General features: G+C 33.0%; 13 protein-coding genes across 13 annotated transcripts; 6 read left to right on the forward strand and 7 right to left on the reverse strand.

Annotated features, from left to right (window-relative positions):
* Nucleotides 1-448: 448 nt before the first annotated feature.
* On the reverse strand, nt 449-2332 carry cgd7_1410 (AAA domain containing protein; the record flags this gene model as incomplete). Its single annotated transcript, XM_628323.1, has 1 exon — nt 449-2332. One exon carries the CDS (start codon nt 2330-2332, stop codon nt 449-451), a length of 1884 nt encoding a protein of 627 aa, XP_628325.1.
* A 500-nt stretch (nt 2333-2832) lies between these two features.
* On the forward strand, nt 2833-3210 carry cgd7_1420 (hypothetical protein; the record flags this gene model as incomplete). Its single annotated transcript, XM_628324.1, has 1 exon — nt 2833-3210. One exon carries the CDS (start codon nt 2833-2835, stop codon nt 3208-3210), a length of 378 nt encoding a protein of 125 aa, XP_628326.1.
* Nucleotides 3211-3393: 183 nt separating this feature from the next.
* Nucleotides 3394-4785, reverse strand: cgd7_1430 (possible phosphodiesterase/alkaline phosphatase D, of possible plant or bacterial origin; the record flags this gene model as incomplete). The annotated part of the gene is made up of 1 exon (XM_628325.1): nt 3394-4785. The coding sequence occupies one exon, from the start codon at nt 4783-4785 to the stop codon at nt 3394-3396; it is 1392 nt and encodes a 463-aa protein (XP_628327.1).
* A 141-nt stretch (nt 4786-4926) lies between these two features.
* cgd7_1440 (protein with 5 TPR domains) lies at nt 4927-6876 on the forward strand (the record flags this gene model as incomplete). Its single annotated transcript, XM_628326.1, has 1 exon — nt 4927-6876. One exon carries the CDS (start codon nt 4927-4929, stop codon nt 6874-6876), a length of 1950 nt encoding a protein of 649 aa, XP_628328.1.
* Nucleotides 6877-7170: 294 nt separating this feature from the next.
* Nucleotides 7171-8280, forward strand: cgd7_1450 (hypothetical protein; the record flags this gene model as incomplete). Its single annotated transcript, XM_628327.1, has 1 exon — nt 7171-8280. One exon carries the CDS (start codon nt 7171-7173, stop codon nt 8278-8280), a length of 1110 nt encoding a protein of 369 aa, XP_628329.1.
* A 416-nt stretch (nt 8281-8696) lies between these two features.
* On the reverse strand, nt 8697-8957 carry cgd7_1460 (ribosomal protein S27; the record flags this gene model as incomplete). Its single annotated transcript, XM_628328.1, has 1 exon — nt 8697-8957. A coding segment is annotated over one exon (261 nt), but the record flags the coding sequence as incomplete, so codon positions are not given.
* A 233-nt stretch (nt 8958-9190) lies between these two features.
* cgd7_1470 (hypothetical protein) lies at nt 9191-10225 on the reverse strand (the record flags this gene model as incomplete). The annotated part of the gene is made up of 1 exon (XM_001388338.1): nt 9191-10225. One exon carries the CDS (start codon nt 10223-10225, stop codon nt 9191-9193), a length of 1035 nt encoding a protein of 344 aa, XP_001388375.1.
* Nucleotides 10226-10246: 21 nt separating this feature from the next.
* On the reverse strand, nt 10247-11752 carry cgd7_1480 (hypothetical protein; the record flags this gene model as incomplete). The annotated part of the gene is made up of 1 exon (XM_628329.1): nt 10247-11752. The coding sequence occupies one exon, from the start codon at nt 11750-11752 to the stop codon at nt 10247-10249; it is 1506 nt and encodes a 501-aa protein (XP_628331.1).
* A 178-nt stretch (nt 11753-11930) lies between these two features.
* Nucleotides 11931-13712, forward strand: cgd7_1490 (tryptophanyl-tRNA synthetase; the record flags this gene model as incomplete). Its single annotated transcript, XM_628330.1, has 1 exon — nt 11931-13712. The coding sequence occupies one exon, from the start codon at nt 11931-11933 to the stop codon at nt 13710-13712; it is 1782 nt and encodes a 593-aa protein (XP_628332.1).
* A 292-nt stretch (nt 13713-14004) lies between these two features.
* On the forward strand, nt 14005-17049 carry cgd7_1500 (conserved protein; the record flags this gene model as incomplete). Its single annotated transcript, XM_628331.1, has 1 exon — nt 14005-17049. The coding sequence occupies one exon, from the start codon at nt 14005-14007 to the stop codon at nt 17047-17049; it is 3045 nt and encodes a 1014-aa protein (XP_628333.1).
* Nucleotides 17050-17118: 69 nt separating this feature from the next.
* Nucleotides 17119-19914, reverse strand: cgd7_1510 (hypothetical protein; the record flags this gene model as incomplete). Its single annotated transcript, XM_628332.1, has 1 exon — nt 17119-19914. The coding sequence occupies one exon, from the start codon at nt 19912-19914 to the stop codon at nt 17119-17121; it is 2796 nt and encodes a 931-aa protein (XP_628334.1).
* A 618-nt stretch (nt 19915-20532) lies between these two features.
* On the reverse strand, nt 20533-20838 carry cgd7_1520 (peptidylprolyl isomerase, putative; the record flags this gene model as incomplete). The annotated part of the gene is made up of 2 exons (XM_001388339.1): nt 20533-20706; nt 20761-20838. Coding segments are annotated over 2 exons (252 nt in total), but the record flags the coding sequence as incomplete, so codon positions are not given.
* A 1148-nt stretch (nt 20839-21986) lies between these two features.
* On the forward strand, nt 21987-23201 carry cgd7_1530 (ART-4 protein; PIN+Zn ribbon domains. involved in RNA metabolism; the record flags this gene model as incomplete). The annotated part of the gene is made up of 1 exon (XM_628333.1): nt 21987-23201. The coding sequence occupies one exon, from the start codon at nt 21987-21989 to the stop codon at nt 23199-23201; it is 1215 nt and encodes a 404-aa protein (XP_628335.1).
* Nucleotides 23202-23631: the final 430 nt, after the last annotated feature.

A 23631-nucleotide genomic window follows, 5' to 3' on the forward strand; every position in this document is an offset into this window, starting at 1 on the left:
CATGTAATACACGTAATGTTTGCATGCTCATTTGCATGTATTTGTTTGCATGTGCAAATTGACCACATGCACTGCTGTAACAAATGCCACGTAACAATAATCAATTTTCATACTTTAGAATAACAGAGTTCTACTGAAATTTTGAAACAAAATTTTTTATTTTTTTTTGAATAGAACAAGTACAATAAAAAATATAAATATACAAAAAATAGTTTAATCACTAACAAGAGCTGGAACTTAAATTAAGGAGAAGGATGAATAGTTTTTGGAGAGTAATATGATATTTATTAGTTATTATCATTCTGGAGAAGAATCTAATATAAAGAACTAATGTCTCATGGAATTTTTTAATATTTCAAGGTTAAACGCAATAAATATTTTTCTGATGTTTATAATCAAAACAATTTCATAAGGTTTCATTAATAATCTGATATAAAGTTGGATTCCTTTACTCCAAATTCGTTAAATCACTATTAGAATTATCACAATTTATGTGTGAAGATTGATTTGCAGAAGATTTCGAAGAAGTAGAAGAATAAGAGGAATTCAAATTCAAGTTATTTTCGCCATCAAGCTTCCAAGAAAGAGCAGACTCAGCAATCTCACGAGTGAGAGATTCCACCCCCGATCCAAGCACTATTGATTTCATTCCCAAGACTAATTTGAAAAGTTGTCTTCCAGAAAACCCTTCTGTCTTTCTAGCTAAGACATCCAAAAATGTTTGGTCTAAAGAGGGATGAATCTTAATTGAATTATATAATGATGGTAAATTAATAAATTTCCCTGATTCGTAAGAACAATTGAAATTAAGTTCTAGAAATTGCTTAATAAGTTTAAGCCTTTCATTAAAGCCAGGATTGGGAAATTCAAAAACTTCATCTACCCTATCAATTACAGCACTATCCAAAGTTCCTGGGACATTTGTGGCAAGTAAAATACAAATATCTTTAGATTCTGTTCCAGTTTGGTGGAGAAAAGCACTGAGCGCATTTCTGGAATTTTCAGATTTACTGGAAGTTGTGGATTCTCTTCCTTTTGACAAAAATGCTTCAGCCTCATCAATAAATAGCAGCATTCCCTTATTTGATTTACGAGCCCAATCAAAGACTTTATTTAATTCTGTTACTCCATTTTTTCCTAGTTTTCCCACATCTCCTCCTGACATTATAGCATAATCCAATCCACTTTCCTTTGCAAGCTTTCTAGCAAACATGGTTTTACCAGTTCCAGGTTTTCCCCAAAGCAACATATTTCTAAATGGTACATCAAATCTTCTTGAGTTCACCAAAGTATTTACAGTCCAATTTAGTCTATTTTCAAGTTCAGATGGCAATACAATATTTTCAAAGACTTTTGGTTTTTTTACTAGTTTATTTCTCAGTCCTAAAAGTCTGAAAGCGATTGCTGGAGAAAAGAAGTTGTTTCTTACTTTTAATCCGTGTCTTGTTAGAAAACTCATATTGGTTTCCCTGATAAGACTTGGCCTTCCAAAGCTAGTTTCTATCATATTTGCTACTACTCTTGTAGTATTCTTTGCTCCATAAATTCCAAAAGCCATTGCTGTTAAGCCTCCAACCAACATTGTAAGCTTTGATTTATCTTGGTATAAAGAGCTCCCCATTTCTCTAATACCTCCAAAAATTGTTTTAATTGATTCTAAATGGGTTGTTCTACTTTCTTTTGCTTTGGCTTTAATTTCACCCAATCTTATATCTGCATTCTCTCTCTCAGCTTTAATCCTTCCAATAGTTTCTTCCCTAATCCTCACTTTAATATTCTCCTGCTGCAGCTTATTCTCATATTCTGATTGCCTTCTTTTCATCTCCAATATTTCTCGTTCATTCTTTTTTCTAATCTCTTCCTGTTCCAAAAACTTGTCGTGTTGTTGTTTTAGCATCCTGGCATTCTGGCTTTCTTGTTCTTTCAGCTTTTTGTAGTATGCCTCTGTCTCAAGCTTTGCCTTGTATTGGGATGTAGCCCTCTCCTCCTCCTGCTGATGAGTAATTGTTTTTCTTCTCTCATCAGCCTCTATTCGAGTTCTCTCTAGATTTGCTTTTGACCTATAAGCAGAACTCTGTTCAATATCTCGTTCAAGCTCTTTCTGTTTTGTCTTCTCTTGGAGCTTTATAATTTCAAATGCTTTTTGCGCATTAGGAGAAGAATCTAATTGTTTCAGAGCTTTTGCTCCTCTCTCCAGAGCTGTTGGGTCAAAGTTTCCATTAATGCTTCCCCCTCCATTCCCACCCGTATATTTTCCTCCAGAATCTTTATCACCACTTCCAGAATCTGGATTTGGGCTTCCTTGTCTTCCTCCGAATCCACTAAAGAACATCAAAAATCAATTCCGGACCTTTAACTGTATTCATTGAGTTTTGGCGCCAATATCTATGACTATTAATAGTTTTTTTGTAAAAGGATTTTTGGATTAAATTCTTTTTATAAAAATATATTTCAACTTTATTCTTGAACTATTTTAACGAAATCTAGTGGTTAATTAAGTTACTTAAATATTTTTATTCATTTCAAGAACAGGATCTTTATTTGAGATTGCAGGTATTTGAACTGGAAAGAGCTTTATAGAACCTTATTTAAATATAAATCTTTAGAAACTCTATGTGTGCAAATATCTAGTTATTTATTTATAACAACTTTCCACTTACTTTTAGAAAATGGGCTCATGAATTTTCTTCTAATTCTGGATAAATATGGTCAATTCAAATGCAGCATTTTGGCGCCTAAACATTTCAATATTCTATAAGAAATTCAAACTGACAAATATTAATCAAGAGGAGTTAACGCAGGTAAATACAAATAGCTAAAGAAGCAGAGATTATGTCAGACAGCTCAATCTTGCTTTACGAAAACAAAAGCCAAAGGGAAAGTGGAAGACCTTGGAAAGATACTCCAAATCTAAAATCCAAACTTCAAAAAAGAGTCACTGGTAAGAAGAAGACTTATGAGGAGAGGATTAGGGAGAAAAAGGAAATTCAAAGAATCAGAGGGATAGAATTGGCTGAAAAAGAGGAGAGAGCTAAAGCAAGAAAGGAAGCTAAGGAAAGAAAAAGACTAAAACAACAAGCCAAAATGAATAGGGAAATACTTTCTTCGGGAGTACAAGTAATTACAAGGACTGACAAGATAAAGAACTGGAACAAGAAGGCAAGAAAGATGCTAAGAAAGGTTTCATTAGAATCTCTGAACTCGAGATAACAAAATTAATTAGGCTATTATTTTTTGAATTATGTTAAATAAATCAACTAACTTGGATCGACATCTTTTCCTTCAGTACTTTACTTGGATGATTTGGTTTAGGATTAGTAATAGGAAATTGAGATCTCAACCTTTTCCTGATCTCAGATTTGATTTTAACCCAACTTAAATGATTTATAAGTATTATTCACTCTTTGCTTTGCTATTGTTCTTTGAAAAGAGTCTTGTGAATGACGTGATTATACGTAATATGAAGTATAAGAATACGATGACAATCTGGATACCCCAAATGATTGAGACGATTATTATGCATAATCTACCAAATATCTGTCTTGCTGATTTTTCAACAATCATTTGAGGAATTTTAGAAATAGCCTCGATATGATTTTCATTACTTTCATTATCAAATTTGAAAATCTTCTTTAGCTTAATATCTCCATTCAAATCCCTAATAGTGGCCTTAACTATGATTCCTGAACATTCTTTAGAATCTGTACATAAGTACTCAAAGTCAAGTTTTCCATAGTTTTCTCTAATAAAGTAATTTGGAGACTTGTCATTCAAAGACCAGCCCGTAAAGATTGGTAATGTTGTAGAAATAACAAAACTATCCAGAATTCGGTCACTTACGCTATGAGTCATTCCACTTGAAGTAATTTCAACTAATGACTTCTGAGAATCGTCAGACTCAAAGATTTGACCCCAGTGGACATCCCCTGATAAGAAGAATAGTCCTTTTGGTTTTGTCTTCTTAATAAGCGAAAACAATCTTTCTCTAGACTTTGGAAAATGTCCCCAACCTTCAACAATTGGGTATTGTGTGGTAACTTGTATAGATGAGATAATAATATTAGCAAGAGCCTTAGAGTTACTAAGTTCTTTCTCTAACCAATCCCATTGCTCCTTTCCCAACATATCTCCTTGATATGAATGCCCATAGCCAAAAATAGATGCAAAGAAACGAAGAGATGCTGCAAAAATACTGGTAAATGGAGTATCCAAATGAGCGAAAGATAAAATACCATATCTTTCGTGAACGTAATAATTATCTCTATGATACCTTGTGTCCAAAATAATTACTTTAATTTGCTTTCCAGGAGGACCAAAAGTATGTGATGAGTAAACACCCTTCCTATTTCTTCTTGGAGAATCCTTAGGAAGAGAAATAAAGTCTAAAAATAGTTGCTGACTCTCGTCTTTAAAAGCAACGTATTTTCCACCATCGTTAACACCATAATCGTGATCGTCCCAAGTACCATCAACAAATAAACCAGTCTTCAAAAGGTCTCTATAAAATGAATTATTACTTTGAACAAGGTATCCCTTACTTACACATACTGGAGACCCACATTTAGTATAAACAGAATCTCCCATCCAAAATAAAGCATCTGGTTTGTCAGATTGAATTGCTTTCCAATACTCTTGGCTTACATAATTACCTGATTTATCTTGTTTCTGGCCATCCACACAGCTGATAAACACTAAAGATTTCAAAAGTTTCTCAGAGCTGCTGTCTTCTGCAAATACTCCAATGAATAGATGAAAAGTCAAATATATCCAAAATATGCTCGGCATTTTGTAACAAGTAACTTTGAGAGTGCTGAAGCCCGCGCAGTTTTTGGCAGGAAGCTCTGGACGGGATTTACCCACAGTGTGAGGAAGAAATAGAAAAGAAAGAGAGAATAACTCGGGAATTGAACAGTGAGCAATATATCGATGGCGATGGATATCCTAAAGGCTTGCTTTCGGTTTTCTTTCCTGGGTCTTCGTTCGAATGAGCAATGGCTCGGAGAGCTGTTTAGTCTAAGCTCGGATGATCAACTGGGGTCACAAAAGGTAGAGTTGAATTTGGATGGGCAAATATTTGGGGGTTTGAGCGTTAAACAGAGCTTAGCTTTATTGCGAGCTCGTAGTTATTTTGAATCTTTAGAGTTCACGAGAGCTTTTGGAGTCCTGAACGATGAAATTTCTTTAAATAAATCGGGTATCGCAATGTTCATGAAGAATTATTATCAATTACTTTCATTGGAACGACAGAATACAAAGACTGATAGATTGGAGGATCTGGTGGTTCCTCCATCTGAAGCAAGTATGACTTCCTTAAAGTATTCAAAAATAGAAATGGAGGTTTTAAACTTTTTGACTTGTCTGAACAATTCAAATATGGATGAAAAACCAGAGGTTGTAGGATTATTGGAATGGTTGGTCAGTATTGTTATTTACAGACAGAATAGGTATATGGAGGCTCTTGAGTTTCAAATAAATTCTTTAAAGAAGGACCCTTTGAATTGGAGTTGTTGGCAGGATTTGGTGAGAAATTTTATTTCAAATGGACAAGGAAACATAGTTTCATCATTTAAGCCATGTGAAGATGTGGAAAAGAGTGATCTCAGCCAGAATGATACATTTCTAAATGAGAATTTGCATAGAAATCTTGGACTTCAACCCTTTAAAAAGAAGCAGAGTTCTGGATTATCAAGGAGCTTGAGAGATTCATCATTCAAAGACTTTTTGAATTCTCTTGGGCTGAATGAAAGCTTGTACGCTCACTTGGCCTATGCTCTTTATCTGGAAACTACTGGGAAATGGAAGGAAGCTCTTTGCGAATATAACCAAATATCCATGGAAGTAAAAGATAACAGTCCGTATATTGAAAGTAGAATTGCCAGATGTAACAGAGAGCTTGGGGACCTTGAAACTGCATTAAAAGCTCACGATTCCATTCTTAGCAAAGACAAAGCTTACTTGGGAAATGCCATAGAACTAGCTTCCATATATTCTGAATCAAAGAATATTAAAGAACTAAATCTTCTTGCAAAAAGGTGTGTAGAGCTCTCCAAATACTCTGTTGATACTTGCGTTGTACTTGGAATCTATCATTGGCTCACTAATGATAAATACAAAGCTCTCAGATTCTACAAGAGAGCTCTTCTTATGGATTCAAGGTCAAGCCAAACTTGGGTGCTTTGCGGTTATGCTCTTCATGAATTAGGGGATATCAGGAGTTCCCTTTTTGCCTACAGAACCGCCTTGAATCTCGACTCCTCAAATGTTCAGGCCATTTTTGGAATCGCTCAAATTTATTCCAGACTTAATCTTCACGCTTACTCGATAAAACTTTACGAAAAAGCTCTAAACCAATCTCCTGGGGATGCTTTCCTTTGGTACAACCATGGAATTTCCTTGGAAAAAGCTGGGAACTACCAGGAGGCTTCTAGAAGCTTCTATAAGGCTCTTTCTTGTGAATCATCCAAGAATTCAAGCAGTGATTCTGAAATTAAATACATGGGAAAACTTTTAAAGCTTGAAACTGACCAGTGGAACCAGGCTGGATCTCTATATTGGGCCAGAAAAATTATTATCAAGGCTATAGAACTTGGATTCCTTGAAAAAGCTTCTTCTAAAACAGACTCTACTTTTGACACCAGCTACTCGACTTACTCAGATGAAAACGAATTCTTCTCAAATTGGCAAAGACTGAGATGGTCCATAAGAATGATTCCTCAGAAGCTCCCTCTTGACCTAATTATTGCTCTTGAATGCGTTCTTCAGTTACATTCTACACCAATAGATGAAAAGAACTCTGTTAAAAGCGAACTACTTGTTGAAAATATAAGGGAACTTTTAAATAATCCCAAATCCTTCCAAATTTCCAAAGATTATTAGCTTTTCTATATTTATATGTACATATATAATTACAACTTGACCTTTGTCTCTTGCTTTTTTGCATTTATTGCTTCCTCCTTCCCCCCACATGCGAATTCTACTTACATTACGTGTCATCACTTGAAAGTGCATGATTTACGCGCCATATTTACCAACATTTCTATTTACCGTTTTTTATTCTCGAAGCACAAATATTAATTTTTTTTTGAGATATCAAAAAAGTTATAGATAGTAAAACTCTGAGTGAAGATGTAAAACCAAGCTTCAAATTCAAAACTTTCGATTTGATTTGCCATGAGATTTGTTTTTACTAGCGATTATAATGATGATAATTCATTATCCCATAGCTCCTATCTAAATAGGCCAAATGCATATGGATACTCAAGAAAAGAGTTCAAAGCTCGTTCACTGGAACATTCAAGCAAGACTGCAAAGAGGATTCTTAGTCATATCATTCCTGAGCTAAGTATTTCCCAATTTAATGAGTCTGTGCGTATTTTTAATGCATATTTGGAGTCCTACAAAAATACACCAAAAAGCATCCCTAGAATAGAATCTCTGATATCAGCATCCGCATACATATCAGTTAGAAAGGATGGTGGATACCTTTCACTACTAGATATTGCATCCAGGCTTAAATCCAAAAATTATAGAAGCTTTGCTAGCCTAATTAAACGAATTTGTACTCGTCTAAGAATTAAGAATCTTCCAAATCCTTCCATTGAAGAGTCTCTAAACCACCTATGTTATAAAGTTGAAAAGTTTCTCAAAGAAAAGACGATTCAGAATGCAAATGAGCAATACCAAAAGGAAACTATAATTTTCCAAAACCCGGAGAAAGAAACTGATGATATCAGAAATTTAATGCTAGATTCTTTAATTAAAGACTCATCCATTGATTTGGAATCCAAAAAGTTGAGAAATTACAATTCAAATCCTGGTTCTTTTTTAAACTCTATGAAACACCTCAAAACTAAAACCGAGGCGAAAACCTCTTTAGATTCTCTCATTAAGGCCAAAAACTTTTCTTTACTTATTCTCAAAACGATTGCCCTTGATCAAGATCATGCTTCTTTAAATAACCATGATGACATCCTTAATCCATTATGGCTTTCTAATGGGGTTTCTAGTACTCCCATAATTTCTGCATCATTATACTTTTCGTTCAAATTATATTGTAGAAATATCTCTTTTAATGATTTACTTAAAGCTACTGGAGTCAGCAAATCATCTATAATCAAAGCCAGAAGATCTCTTTCTCACAAGCTTAGACTCATTTCTCAGAAACTCTTTCCTGGATGGCTTAGTTCTGATATGCTAAATTGTAATTCTGAATTACCTCCCACTATAATCGAATCACTTACTAAATTAATTCAGTCTTACTATTCAAATCTTAAAACATAATTATACCTAGTACTAATACTCTTTCTTCTACAAAATCTAAAATGGTCTCATATATTTATCTCTTAATCCATTATCACCTACTCTATCCCTTTCTCGCCCTCTTCTCTTTCCTAGTATTTTCTCCTACCTTCAGTTTCGTTACCTAACTCTTTAACAACACAATACGCAAGATCAAGTTCTAAAACATCCTCCAAATCCACAATCTAATGAAATATTAACTTAAAGATATATGGTCAACTTAGAGAAAAAAAAAAGCATGATGAAAACATATAGTTAATTCTCCTGACACTAGAATAAACAGAAATCTATTTTTCTATCTCCTGCACTAGCTTAATACTTCAATATTGAACCTTTCGCAACTTCATATCATAGAGCAGAGAGTCGTTCCTGAAATTTTTGTGAGACTCGAAAAGATATCAGTCATTCTTACGTCTGAAAGAGCAACCATCAGTAAGTTTGCATCTTCCACCTGTTGGCTGACATAATGGAGCAGAACAGTTTCCACAAAATACAACACTCTGAGCATGACTGAAAACTGTTGTAATCTGAAGACAACCTGGACATCTCACATCCATAAAGAAGCTGTTTGGACTTTGAATCAAACGCTTTAACTTATGTTTCTGAGCTTCAACTCTGGGATCTGGGTTCAATAAATTGATATCCATTATTAACTTAATTCAAACTAAACAGCTCTAAATCTTAATTACTCTTGTACTTTTACCGTTTGTTCCTTCCTGTGTCCCAAACTTTTTGTCTGAGGTCTCAAATTTTTTGTTGCATACCCTCTTTTATATATTATTTATATATATATATATTTTATATAATAACATTTAGGCGGGTGTCTCCTTTTGCCTGCCCAGACTCTTTTGATGTCTCGCACAGGTTCCCGCCAATTCCTCTGAGAATAATATTAATCAATATTAGCCCTGAAAACTCTATAGTGATGATTTAATTCAGAAACGCAATGTAATTTGTGGTTACTTCCAAGAAATCCTCTTTCTTTATCTTTGTGCATATAAAATACTTTTGAAATTCTGGAGTGCACTAATGCCATTGAGCATGAAATGCAGGGCTCATGTGAGAGATATGCGATTCCATTCGTGCATAAATATTGATCTTTTAATTCTGAATCTGAAAGTATTTGATCTTCAGAAATATTATATTTAGACTTTATTTCAATCAAGTGATCTTTGTGATCCTCATTGTTTTGGCTTCCCTGATTTTCATCTTGTATTTTAGAATCTAGTAAATTAGTCATTTTTGGCATTGATAAAGATGATGAGCATACGCGCTTACTAAAGTTATCAACGGCTTTCATAACGGAATGCATCCAAGGATAATCTGAATTCCTATTATCCTCTCCAATAGCAACAATTTTTCCCTTTAAAGTTATTACACATCCTCTTGGGGGATTTCCAATAGACTGTGCAAACTCTCCAACCTTACAAGCAAGTTTTACAAACTTATCAGATTCATGTTGTACTTGATCTGATAGTACTTCTGGAGTAAATCTTGGCTTTAAAAATGATAAAGGCCAAATTTTTGAAAGTTGGGAAAACTTTTCCCTAGTTAATGGAGGATTCTTTGGAACCTCTATTACATTCCAAATTTTATCAATATGGTTTTCTTTTAAATAATTATCAGCTTCAACAGGCAAACACTCTTGTGTTTCACCTATTAAAATCTCTACTCTGATATCATTTGAACTGCTTGAGAAATTTCTCAATTCCAAGTCATTCTCTTTAATAACTACTTTACGCATTCTTTTTATGTGAGGGAATCTCTTTGTAAACTGGTCATTATTAACAAATCTTGAAAATTCATTAGCTAATTTCATTGGAAGTTTTAAACTGTAAAACTTCATAAATTCAGGATCATCATAGAATGAGTCTGGAAGTACCTCTTCATACAACACAGATCCATCATTCTCATCTTTATTCGACATGTTTTACTTTTCTTTTCCTTGTTATTCTTGAGTTTGCGCGCCAGTCAAAAGCTTACAAATATCTAAAGCTGTCAATAATGCGGTAACTTGATTAGTTTTCTTATCAACCAGAATCAAACATTGATCTTCTGATAATAAAATATGAGAAATTGCACCACTCAAACATATATCAACCAAAAATGATGAGTTGCAACCATCATTTTCTGTGTTATCCTTAACTTGGTTTTCTTCCTTAAATTCTTTTTCATCCCCAATCTTTCTTGTATCGATTTTTGATGTTGAAATATCACTATTATTGTTATATTCAAAACAACCTTTTCCACAATTCAACCCTGATAGCTGAATCACTGTGTTTCCCAGTGTGTCATAAGCTTCTTTATTATATATATTGAAAATATTCTCAATTGAATCTTCCATTAGTGCTTTTTCTTGATTAGAAACGCATCTTGCAAGATACATACAACACTTTTCCATAGTTAAAACTGTTCCTGTAAATGTATTGTCTTCTTCAAACACGATTGGAATATGAGTCAATCCTTCCTTTAAAAACATTTCCAGAGCTAATCTTAATGGAGAACTTGCTTTTAAAGATTTGGGGACTTTTTTCCCCATTCCTAGATGTTTTAATACTTTATTGTGAAATACCCTACCAAAAACACTCCCTTGAGGGGTCATATCACAATCGGGATCATCCTTTTCTGCAGCAGTTGCTACCTCATCTTCTGGTTGAAATTTTTCTTTAGGGATACTTCCTGAACAAATTTGTAAATTCTGTACTAGGTCAGAAAGAATAGTTAGAGGTGAAAAATAACATATAGGATATAATCCCATTGATTTAGATCCCAATTCTTCTTTAAAAGATTTAGACTCTGATAAATCATTTCTATCTTCAATAACCCATGTTCCCAAATCATTATAATTAAACTCTTGATCTTTTAATTTAATTCTCTTGTAATTAGATTCCAAATCCAAACAAAGCTTTAATCCCTCATATAATGTTTCTGACATAGTAATTAGCTTTTTGGAAAGAGCTTCATTTGTATCCAAAACTTTCTTTAACCAATGCTTTATACTGCATTTTGAAAGTTCTTCTAATGTTTTGAATGGAAAATTATCATCTATTTCTTCACTATTTTCATTTTTGACAAGAATATATAGTATATAAAAAATTAATAATGCGTCAAAGCAAGTAAAAGATCCAATAAAGCAATCTTCCAATTCATCATATACCAAAAGAGATTTTTTCTTATCCTCCAGTAAAAAACTGAGAGTAATTAATAAAGGTAGATTTGAGCTTACTGCAATAATTTTTGAATTTTCTGGAACTGCTTCATGTATAAATCTAGACTCTAGGAAAAGTTTTAACTGATTTTGAGCTAGAATTAATAATTGCAGAAAGTGAGCTTCACTCAATTTAGAATATTCTTTAGGATCCAAGTCTTGATCAACCAAAATTGAGATTTCCAAATATTCAGACTTCTCAGGAAGGGAATAGCGCTCAAAAGTTTGTAAGAAGTCTTTGAGCATTATAAATTTTGATATATTTTATGTATAAATCATTTAATACGTTTAGGTTTCTTTTCGTTCTTTGGAGCATATTTTTGTGCAATTCCCTCTATGTATTGGAGGTAAAAAAAGTCCCGGCACAAAAAATAACCAAAATTATTAAAAAAAATAAATCAATTTTTTAATTCTTTTGTGAATTATGTCTACAAAAAATCCCATATTATTTTCTGCTCTCTGTGTTGTGAAAGGATCCATTTCAACTTTGTTTGGACTATCTGGTAAAGTTTCCAAGCTTAAATTCAAGAATGAAAAGGTATCTTTTAACTATTCTCTTTCAAAGGAGATTGAAATGAATGATGATACGTTAGAGGAACTTAACAATATTATTAGTTATAAAATAAAAGAGAACTCCTTTTTCCAAGTCTTCAAAATCCTCAGCAAAGAAGCCGCCTCGATTTATGGTAGTGAACATCTTGAAAGTGATCAAGCTATTCCGGATGATATTGAGCTCCGTATTGTAACATTGCGCAATTTTTATTTGTCTGCAACTAGAAACCCAGTATTAAGGAATACAAAGGATATTGGAAATGTTTTAATTGAAAATATTTCTTTAGATCATGAGAATTCTGCTTTACTAGTAAACTTCAAGGTTGAGAATCCTTTAGTAAGAGCTTCAGAGGAGAATTTTAAAGACCTTTGCTGTGAGGAATATTCAATCCAAGATATTAAGGATGGAAAGTTCATTGTTCCAAGCTTAGAGGACTCTTTACCCATTTCAATAAACCTGGATATTATTGGAGATGAACTGGTAAATCCTTGGGAAGTTAAGGCTGACAATGCTTACGGAATAGATTACAATAAGCTAATCGATAAATTTGGATGCAAATTGATTACCAAAGATATGATTGAGAGAATGGAAAGATTGACAGGTCAAAAAGCTCATCATTTCTTTAGAAGAAACATCTTTCTTTCTCATCGTGATTTTGAGAAGATATTAGATGTATACGAGAAGGGTGAGCTATTTTATTTGTACACTGGAAGAGGTCCATCGTCTGAATCATTGCATGTAGGGCATCTAGTCCCATTCCTTTTTACTAAATATCTTCAAGACACATTTAAAGTTCCATTAGTAATCCAACTGACTGATGATGAAAAGTTTATATTCAAGAGCAACTTGACGCTTGAAGAAACTCATAATTACGCATATGAGAATATGAAAGATATCATTGCATGTGGATTCGACCCAGAATTGACTTTCATTTTCACAAATCTTGAGTACATTGCAGAACTATATCCAGATATTTTGAGAATTGAAAAGAAAATATCTTGTTCGCAAATCAAGTCCATTTTTGGATTTAAGGACTCTTGCAATGTTGGAAAGTTTGCTTTCCCAGCAGTTCAAGCTGCTCCAGCCTTTTCAAGTTCATTCCCACATATATTTGGTGGAAGAACTGATATTCATTGTTTGGTGCCCCATGCGATTGATCAGGATCCATACTTTAGAATGGTCAGAGACGTTGCCCCAAGGCTTGGATATCTAAAGCCTTCATCAATCCACTCTATTTTCCTCCCATCGCTTCAGGGTTCTCAAACCAAGATGAGTGCAAGTGTCCAAAACTCGTCTATTTTTGTAAATGATAATGAGGAATCCATTCGAAATAAAATTATGAAATATGCATTTTCTGGAGGTCAAGCTACAGAAGAAGAACAACGTAGACTTGGAGCAAATCTTGATGTTGATGTCTCATGGCAATACCTCCGTTTCCTTATGGAGGATGATGAAAAGCTTGAAGAGATCGGCAAGAAGTACTCATCTGGAGAAATGCTTTCCGGCGAAATTAAATCGATTCTTGTGCAAGAATTGGTTAAATTAACTAAGAACCATCAAAAGAATAGAGAGGCAATCAATGATGATGTTATTGCCAAATTTACAAATAAAAGCCGAGAACAACTTTTGAAACTTTTCATTAACAAAAAGTAATTTGTTTGGTTTCAAATCAATCCTGTAGTGATTTATTTTTGTTAATATTTTAATTTAATAAGTTTGGAAATTTTTATTTAATTCCCTAGTCTATTAATTAATATATATTTTTTGCCTATTTGCAATATTTTACCTGTCCACATTACGTGTAAGTAAGTAATGTACATGCATGCATGCGAATGCAAGGTGTTGCAAGCATTTGCATGTGAAGTTGAAATATGTACGTAAGCTTTACTTATTATAGAACGAAGGAACGTTACTTCCAAAAAATTTGAGAAAATTTTTTTTGATTATGAGTAAATTTTATATATTAGGAAATGGAAAATATACTTTGGGAGTTTGTGCGATGGAAAACAAAGTAGAAAGTCCCCCAATGAAGAGTATTTTAAATAGAATAACAGAGACAGGAGAATTTACAATAATAGTATTTATGCAGGACATGATATTGAATGAAGATATATTAAATTGGCCTAAAGTAGACTGTTTGATTTCATTTTATTCCACTGGATTTCCATTAAATAAAGCAATTTCATATGCAAAATTAAAAAAACCAATAATATTAAATGATTTAGAAAAGCAAATTCTTATGAGAAGTAGATTGGAAATATATAATGTTTTGGACAAGTGGAAAATACCAAGACCGGAGTGCATAATAATAAATCATAGTGAACTATCTGAAGAGAATCATGATATATTTTATGAGGAGTACGACTTCATTACATATAAAGGGCACAAAATACAGAAACCCTTCATTGAAAAGCCAATATTTTCTGATAACCACGATAATTGGATATACTACCCAGAGAATAGTGGAGGGGGATGTAAGAAATTGTTTAGAAAAATTGGGGATAGAAGTAGTGAATATGACCCAAGTTTATGGAAGATCAGAAAGGATGGGACATACATTTATGAAAAGTTCTTACCTACATTTGGAACCGATATTAAAGTATATACAGTCGGTCCAATGTTTGCTCATGCCGAAGCAAGAAAGTCTCCTTGTTTGGATGGAAAAGTACAGAGAACTGAAAAAGGAAAGGAAGTCCGATACTCTGTTATGTTAAGTTACGAGGAAAAGTTAATAGCTCACCAGATTGTTAAAGCATTTAATCAAACAATCTGTGGTTTCGATATCCTAAGAACTGTCACTGGAAAATCAGTTGTATGTGATGTAAATGGATTTAGTTTTGTTAAAGGAAATGAAAAATATTATAATGATTGTGCTCAAATTATTACATCATTATTTATTAAAAAGCTCTTTAAAAAGAATAAAATCATACCAATGATCAAATTTGAAAAGAAAAAAAATATGATTTCACTAACAAAAAAATTCAACGAGAAAAACTCTGAAATTCAAGATGATTCCAAATTTAACAGTAATGTGAAACAGGAACAACAAAAAGATGAGCTTAGCACAGTTATTGTGATAATGAGACACGGGGTCAGAAAGCCCAAGCTAAAGTTGAAGTTTGAAACTCAAGACCACAGAATTATTTCGTTGATTTCAGATGGGAAAGAAGAAACAAGGCTCAAATCTCCAGAAGAGCTTTCTCTTTTATTGGTAAAAAATACACTTATCTTGGAAAATTTATTCATGTATCTTGAAGATCATTCAAAAATTTTGTCAGATAATGAAATCCATACAATATGTAAAGTTTTAAATAATCATCTAAAATTACAGGCATTTCTGGGTGATGGAAAAGGATTTTCTGGGGTAAATAGGAAGGTACAATTAAAACAAATTGTACATGCAGAAAACAGTTTAAACAATAAAAAAACAGTATTGTTGGTAGCAAAGTGGGGAGGAGAACTCACTAGAATAGGATGCGAACAGGCTGAGGAACTTGGGAAACATTTGAGAGCTACATTATATCCAGGTGACTCGGAGGGATTGCTAAGACTTCATTCTACCTTTAGACACGATTTAAAGATTTACTCAAGTGACGAAGGCCGATGTCAGGTAACAAGTGCAGCTTTTACAAAAGGGTTTTTAGATTTGGAGGGAGATTTGGCTCCAATTTTAGTTCAGTTGGTCATTCGAGATTCTTTTGCTCGAAATTTATTAGATGATCCGCATCTAACTATAGAAAGGAAGAAATGCAAGGAAATTATTGAAGAATTGTTAAATATTGATAAGGTTGTAGGATATGAAGAAATTTTAGAGGTTTGGAAGAACTACAAATCTGATTTGAAAGAAGACTTTCCATCAGAACAAGTTATAAGAACTTTAATGTCTTGTGGAAATCCCTATTCTACTTTGAAAAAATTACATATGCTCATGAAAGAATTGGTGATGAAAATTCATATAGATCAAGATGAAGAAAATAATATTGTAATTTATCAAGGCTTTAGACAAAGTTTGGATTCGTTATTTAAAGTTCATAGTTCTGAGAAAAATGATGGTTTTCCTGTATCTCAAGAGATGATGCAACGTTGGAACCAATTAACTACATCATTTTTTAATGAAGAAACTCAAAAATTTCTGACTGCAAAGATTCCAGATATAGTGGATAATGCAATGTATGATATATATTACAATGTTAACTTTATTAAGAATGAGGTTTCTTTACTACTTTATGAAATCTACGAGACAGTGGTTCCAGTTGGCGAATTTGTAAGTTTGTTTCAATATGGATTATCAGGAGACCAAAAAGTAAGTATAGGGAAAGCTATTACAGAGAATTTGATAGAAAAGCTACTACAGGATGTCAAATATTCGTATTTAAAAAAATTACAATGCGAAAATAATGAGAGGAAAGAAAACGAAAATCAAGACAAAACTGCAGGATTTAATTTTAAGAATGGTAAAAAAATATTTAATAAGGCAGTTGCAAGCAAGAAAAATGGTTCTTTCAATTTCCATAAAGTTCATCCAGAAGAACATATTCGACTTAAAGAAGAGGAGGCAAAAGCTTTTGGAATTAAGTCACCTTGGAGGATAGTTAGAAGTAGATTTTACGTAACTTCAGCATCACATATTCAATCATTAGCAAATATATTTTCCTCAATGTATAAGAAACAAATATCTCTCAATGACAAAACCAGTTTATTGGATTTGGAAAATACTTTTTCAGAACTCAATTACTTGAGCCATTTAGTAATTCGGGTATGGGAAAGCAAATCAGTTTCAGAATCTAATCAAGATAGATTTAAGTTGGAGATGTTTGTAAGTAAGGGTGTAAAAAACAAAATAGGTCATATTTTTACTACTGGAATTGAAGCAGATAATCAAATCACAAGTCAAAGAATAAGTGAGTTGTTTCCCTTAAAGAAAGTTACATTAAAGAACTTTAATATCACTGAGTTTGAAAACAAAATCAGAGAATTAATAAAAGATTAATATTGAATTCTTATTATTAACTTGGGATTATTATTGACAAAATATAGGTGAAAGTTAATAATCATTAAATTAAGTCCTACAAATTAAATTACACCAATATGGACATCTTGGAGTATTATTATCCACAATTGCATTTGCTCCAATATAACCATTCATTTTTTGATAATTTGGTTGTTGGTATTGAGGAAATTGATTGTGATTATTCATGTATTGGTAATTACTTCTATTATAATTATTACCAGAAAAGTTTCCAAAATGTGGATCATAATGCATATTTAAGTATGGTCCAGGGAAACATGGAACAAATCCTCCACATGCTCCATTCATTCTGGCTATTGGACCACCAACTTCAAGGGAAGGATAAATTTCATTTCCTGAATCAAAATTATTAGGTCCATTTTGGTTGAGATGATACTTGTGATTGGTTGCGTTAACTTTGCCGTTATTATCATCATTATTGAAGGAATTTTGGTTAGCTTTTCCATTTGGAGATTTCTTTTTTATTAATTTGGTATTTTTTTTGTTTGGATTATTTTGAAATAAACTGCTACTTGACTTGGCTGCATTCAGTATAACATTGGATTTATTTTCTGCTACAAAGTCTCTGGTTGCAGCTCTGGAATGATGGTTGCCTTGAAACTTTGTTCTTCCTCTAGATCCCTCCTCAATGTTTGGGCTCAATCTTTCTGAGCTTGAGTTTGGCTTTAATCCAACTTTTGATAATGGAGATTTGCTGGTAATTGAGTTATTGCTATTAATACTGCTAAAGCTTCCAATACTTGAAGACAAGTTTTTATCTCTGTAATATTTATCCTGTAGTTCACACAAAGATGGTATTTCTTCAATACTTTTGGTATTTTTTTCACAATGGAAATTAGAAAGTTGATTTTCTTGAACAGGGACAGAAATTGATCTCTTTGATTCAATTCTGCTTAATGGTTTGAATTTAAAAGATTCATTATATGATTGGACAATTTTTTGTATTGGGGGCTTTCTAGTGACAAAATTAGTTTGTTCTTCTTCTTGGGAAAGCATTTCATCTCTCAAAAGTGGCAGATCAGTATTTGGTAATTTTCCAGAGTTATTTTTATTAAAAGTCACTTCATAGCTATCATGGTTATTTTGTTCAAATCTATGTTCATCTTCACTAAAAAATATACTGGCTTCGTTATCATTTTGGGATTTATGTTGGTAATAAGTTGATTGAAAGTCTTTTTTTAGATTTTCAACTTGATTCAAATCTTCGTTCAGTTCATCTTGATCTTGTTTGATTTGTATCTTTTTATAAAGCAGTTCCAGATTATCAAGTTTGTCTTGAAGGCCTTTAATGAGTACCCCTTCCATGGATGAAATCACATCTTCCTTTTCCTTCAAGCACTGGTCTAAGGCTAAGTTTGTATTTGAAAGTTCCAAGCTAAGTCTAGAAAGAGCTTGAAAAAGTTGGGATTTTGGGTCCAGATCTTCCTTTTGGCTCTTTTGTTCATTTTTAACTTTGGTTTCATCCTTATCTAAATAATCATTAGTATGGTCATATTCGCCTATATTTTCATCTTGAGCTCCACTTTTACTTTGATCTTGACTTTTACTTTTATTCTGACCTTCAAGATGGATATGATTGGTTTCTTTATAATTATTATCAAAAACATGTTCAAACTTCTGATTTGAGTTTAATTCATGAGATACATTTTTAGGATTGGAACTTTTTGGAGATTTGGATATCTTGGCTTGGTCTATTGAAGATAATTTGTCTGTCAAATTACAAACAGTTTTAGACTTCAAATCTTTCGATAAAACTGCAGATTCTGCTTCTTTACCTGATCCATGAATGAGAAGATACATATTACGTGAATCATTTTTTGGACTTACATAGTTATTTTTCAAAGGAACTTTCTCACGCAGTTCGTTAATAAAAAGACTTTTTTGGATTATAACTTTATTTCTATCGTAGGGATTATTTGGTGATTCTTGAGATTTGCACAAACAAGGACTCAAAGTGAGATTTTTAAAGGTTTTTACAATTTCGCATTGGATAGATTCAATCTTGGAAGCGTGGTCAATCTCATCTTGTATCTTTTTGGAAATCATCTCAGAGTTTCTAAATTGGTCAAAATCACTATCTTTTGGAGAATCACTAACATCTTTCTCCTCACTACTATCATTAAATTGAGGAAATAAATCATGGTAATATTCTGGAAAATCTTCATTGGATCTAAATTTTTTATTATATTCATAATCACTTTTATTACCTTTTAAATTGGAACTTTTAAAATATTTTTTTCTTATGTTGGATTTAAGTTCTTTTCCATTATATTTGCTCCCAACAGAAACTCCCATTGGCCCAGAGTTTGGTGAAGAACATTTGTCTAGATCTTGAGATAAAAGTTTTTCAATCTTTCCAATTTCTGGATTTTTTTCGACTGTAATGGTTTCATTACTATTTGCTTCAACATTATCATTATCATTCTTAATGGGCAATTCTGGAACCGTCTTCTTAACAAGTAATGCATCCTTTACATGACTGACGTTATATTTATGGCGCTCACTTGATAAAATTGAATTACTCTTGAGATCTCTTACCCGATTTTCCATAGAATTATTGGCTTTATTCTTATTCTTAATGATATCAGAAATACTGTTGGTTATACTTCTTGCCAAATCATCAGAAATGACTAATTGTTTCTGAGGTGCAATTTGCAGGTTAGTGGGAGATTTTTCATTTGTGGTGTTTACCCAACGAACAACTTCGTCAGATTCCACTACATTTAATGATGTTGCTACTTCTTCATTTCCAAATTTTGCGTCATTCAAAGTCATATATAGTGGGATCTGCGATTTTGGTGCTCGAAGGATCACTTTAACCTTCATAATTCTTTTTTGTATTTATTCTTCCTCTTCTTTACCTTTCCTCCACCTTTTTTTTAAAATTCAACTGTTTCGTTGAAATTTGAAAAATTAATTAATTTTCAAGCATTGAAAATTTATTAATTTTTCTATTTAACTACTTCTTTCAATTTCAAAGAATTGTCTTTGAAAACTTTTGTGTGTTTTACATATCAATGTTTTTTTGTTATCTATTCACATTTTCCTACATTATTCTAGTCAAGGCATACAATACTTTTGGCGGGAATATTGGCGCCATGATGCACACTAAATTAAAAGTAGGTAAGGTATTATTTAACAAGGAAATTTTTGACAAGAAGAGAATAGGAAGGTTTTGAGGTGAAGAAGAAAGAAATAATAATAGTGGAGAGGAGTAGATATTTAATTATGGGTGGAGTAGATTAAATTGGTAAGAAATGATATAGTTTAGAGCAGTAATAAAAAGCTGCATGTATGTATGTATGCATGCATGCATGCAAATAATAGTATTGTTAAATTAGGAAAGGCTTTCTTTGATTTTTATTTTTTGAATTTTTCCTGTCATTAATAATTTTGGTACACTAATAAGTAATAGATATTGTAGGAAGGTAGCAAAAACATAAGTTAGGGTGAAATGAGGAGAAAAGAAAGGATTAGACTTACTTGTTGAAGTTTAGTTCTAACCTCAATATTTTGAGGTTCTATTGTTGCAGCTTTGTATAGGTCTATTCTGGCTTCATCCGGATCATCGAGTTTGAGATATGATGATGCTCTAAGATAGAGAGCTTTGACATTATTCTAAAAAAAGTTGAGTTTTATGAATTGTTAAGTATATATTTGAGTAAGACTTACTTTGTCTAATTTCAGGGTTTCTGTACAGTATTTAAGAACGGATTTGTACTCTTGAAGTTTGATCATACAGCTAGATGAGTAATAAATAATTTAAGTAATATGAAAAAAAGGTTAACTTACTTAGAGATATTAAGGAGTACAGAAATTTTGATAGGTTTTGAGTCATTTTGTTGTTCAGAGGTCCATTCTTCAAAGTTATCGAGATATTGGATAGAGTTTTCATAGTGAATCTTTGCAGTTTGATAATCTCCAAGGTTGTAATAATGGTTTCCAAGATTCTTAGAATCCAGAGAGAGTTGCATTCTTTGTATTGGAGAAGTAAAGACTTTTTTTGTGCTTGTGACAATATCTGGAACCTGATCCTTTTTGGTTATAGAAAGGAGTTCGACTATGATCTGGATGATTTTAAAAGGTGAGTAGTAATTATAATAGATTATAGCAATAAGGTTATTGTGGAGGAAAAATTCACTCCAAAATCATCTCTCAAAGTAACTTACTTGAAAATTCTTAAGACAACTTTCCTCATGTTTACTTGAATCTGAGCCAATTTCTGTGCTAAAAGATGATATCTCTGAAACAAAATTTGGATCTGAGTTTTCCAAGTTTGTAATACATATAGATTCTCCTACATTGATTCCACATATCTTCTGCTCAATCTGTGGGTCAACTACACCAGATCCAATTACAAAGCTATATTCAATCTCATTTCGAACTTAAGTAGGAAAAATGGTATTGAATACAAAATAACAAAATGAGATTAATTGTTTGGAAAAGAGAATGAGTAAAAATCTTTGTAATAAATATGAACCTCCAGAGCTTTTACATTTAAACTTACCATTTGGAATTTCGGAAATGAGTGGATGATCTTTCAGAATGGTCTTGTACTTAATATTTACCAAGTCCCCAGTCTCAGGCATCCCATTATTAGGATTCTGCTCTAAAGTCATTTATCCCAAGAATCAAGTAAAATCAGTGTGTGTGCGTATATTTGTACCACTCTCCGCAATTTATCCTACTTCTACACTTCTAAACTAGTCTTTTCTGTATTTTTTTCCCCAGTTATTCTTCCCTTTATAAAATTCTTTTACCGTTACTTTTTATTTGTTTTCACGCATTGCCCGCCTGGTCAAATCTTTTGGCGGGTTCTTTGTGGAGGCAAATTATCAAAAAAAGACTAGAGGATCTTAGGAGCAAAGATAGAAGCGGAGAGAAGAGAATTTGAAGGAATGGGTAGATATATAATATTGGATACAGGCGCTATATTGCGACTAGGGAAACATGACTTTATGGACGATGTTTTGTTAACGGTACCTTCAGTAATTCGAGAGGTAAAGGATAAAAAGGCATTGGAGAAGATGTTTTACTTGCAAGATAGGATTCAGGTAATGGAGCCTTCAGAACAGGATTGCGGTTTTGTGAAGAAGTTTTCTAAAGAGACTGGCGATTTTGGGTTTCTTTCAGAGACAGACTTTCAAGTAATTGCATTAACCTTGTCTTACCACAAGAAGTATGATGAAATTTCAAAGCTTAACAGTAAGCCTAGAGAGATTAGTCTTGTTACCAAGTCTGAAGAGGTGGGAAGTTGCGAGAAAGGGATGGATAAGGACTTACAGGAGGTAGAAATGGAGACTGGTGAGCAGAAAGAACAAAGCACAGAAGATGAGGATGACTGGGAGACTGCTAATGGACAAAGCAGCAGAAGAGAGGAAGTTCAGTCAGGGGAAGATGAGGAAGAGGAGGAGGAGTGTGAGGAAGAGGAGTGCGAGGAGGATGAGGATGTCTCCAAGGGACTGGAAGATGATGTGTTTTCTGGAGGATGGATTACCAAGGCAAATATTACAAGTGTTATGGGAGGTTTATCTTCTGGATCCCAGAGCCACTTTGTGGTAGCATGTATGACCACTGACTATTCTATGCAGAATGTATTACTCCAGATGGGTTTGAATCTTGTAGAGATACATGGGTTATCGGTTAAAACTATTAAGAGGTGGGGGCTTCTTTGCTGTGGATGTTATACTTATGAGAGAGATACAAGCCGAAAGTTTTGTGGAAAGTGCGGAAATGCTACTTTAGATAGAGTTCCAATTAAAGTTTCTTCTGATGGAACAATTGAATTAGACTGCTATAGAAAGAAAGTGAACCTAAGAGGAACTATTTACTCTATTCCTAAGCCAAGAAGAGGTGTTAGAAATCAAGAAATCATTTTGGCAGAGGATCAACTTATGATGGGAGGAAGACAAAGGTTACTAAATCATCAAAGAAAGAAATGGGAGAAGGCTTGCAAGGAAAGGGACCCTTTTTCTAATAGTGGAGCTGATCTTGAAAGCAGTTGGGGGAAGCAGTTTGGAAGTTTTAGGTACCCCGAAATAAAAATTGGAATGGGAAGAGGAAACCCAAATTCTAATAGTTGGCAGAAGAAACGTAGTGGTAAGAAAAAATGAAAATTTTTCATTTTTCTCAGACTCGACTCAATATATTAATCATTATGTTTTCACTGCTATTACCAGAATCCAAGGCTTAAGATAACTAAGGTTGTTTCTCAATTTTGACTCGAATATTATCAGAGAGTTTAATAGGTACGGATTTGGAATTAGACATTTAAGACACTGTTTTTTCCTAATTTTTATTAAAGAGAAGAGCTAGAACATAAATCAAATATGCTTATAATCATAATCAAACAAAAGCCAATCTAGAATAAATATTAGCATTTTTTTCAACCCAAACTTAATTACTCTAAACTTAATTTTCCTCGTTCTATATATGCATGCAAACATTAACCCGCCAAACCCCCAACCAAACTTTGACTTATAAATTCTTCAGATTTGCATGTAACCAGTTTTACCACGTGTACTAAAAACTTCTTTAAATCAA

Source organism: Cryptosporidium parvum, chromosome 7 (genome assembly GCF_000165345.1).
Source record: "Cryptosporidium parvum Iowa II chromosome 7, whole genome shotgun sequence".
NCBI classification, from domain to species: Eukaryota; Apicomplexa; class Conoidasida; order Eucoccidiorida; family Cryptosporidiidae; genus Cryptosporidium; species Cryptosporidium parvum.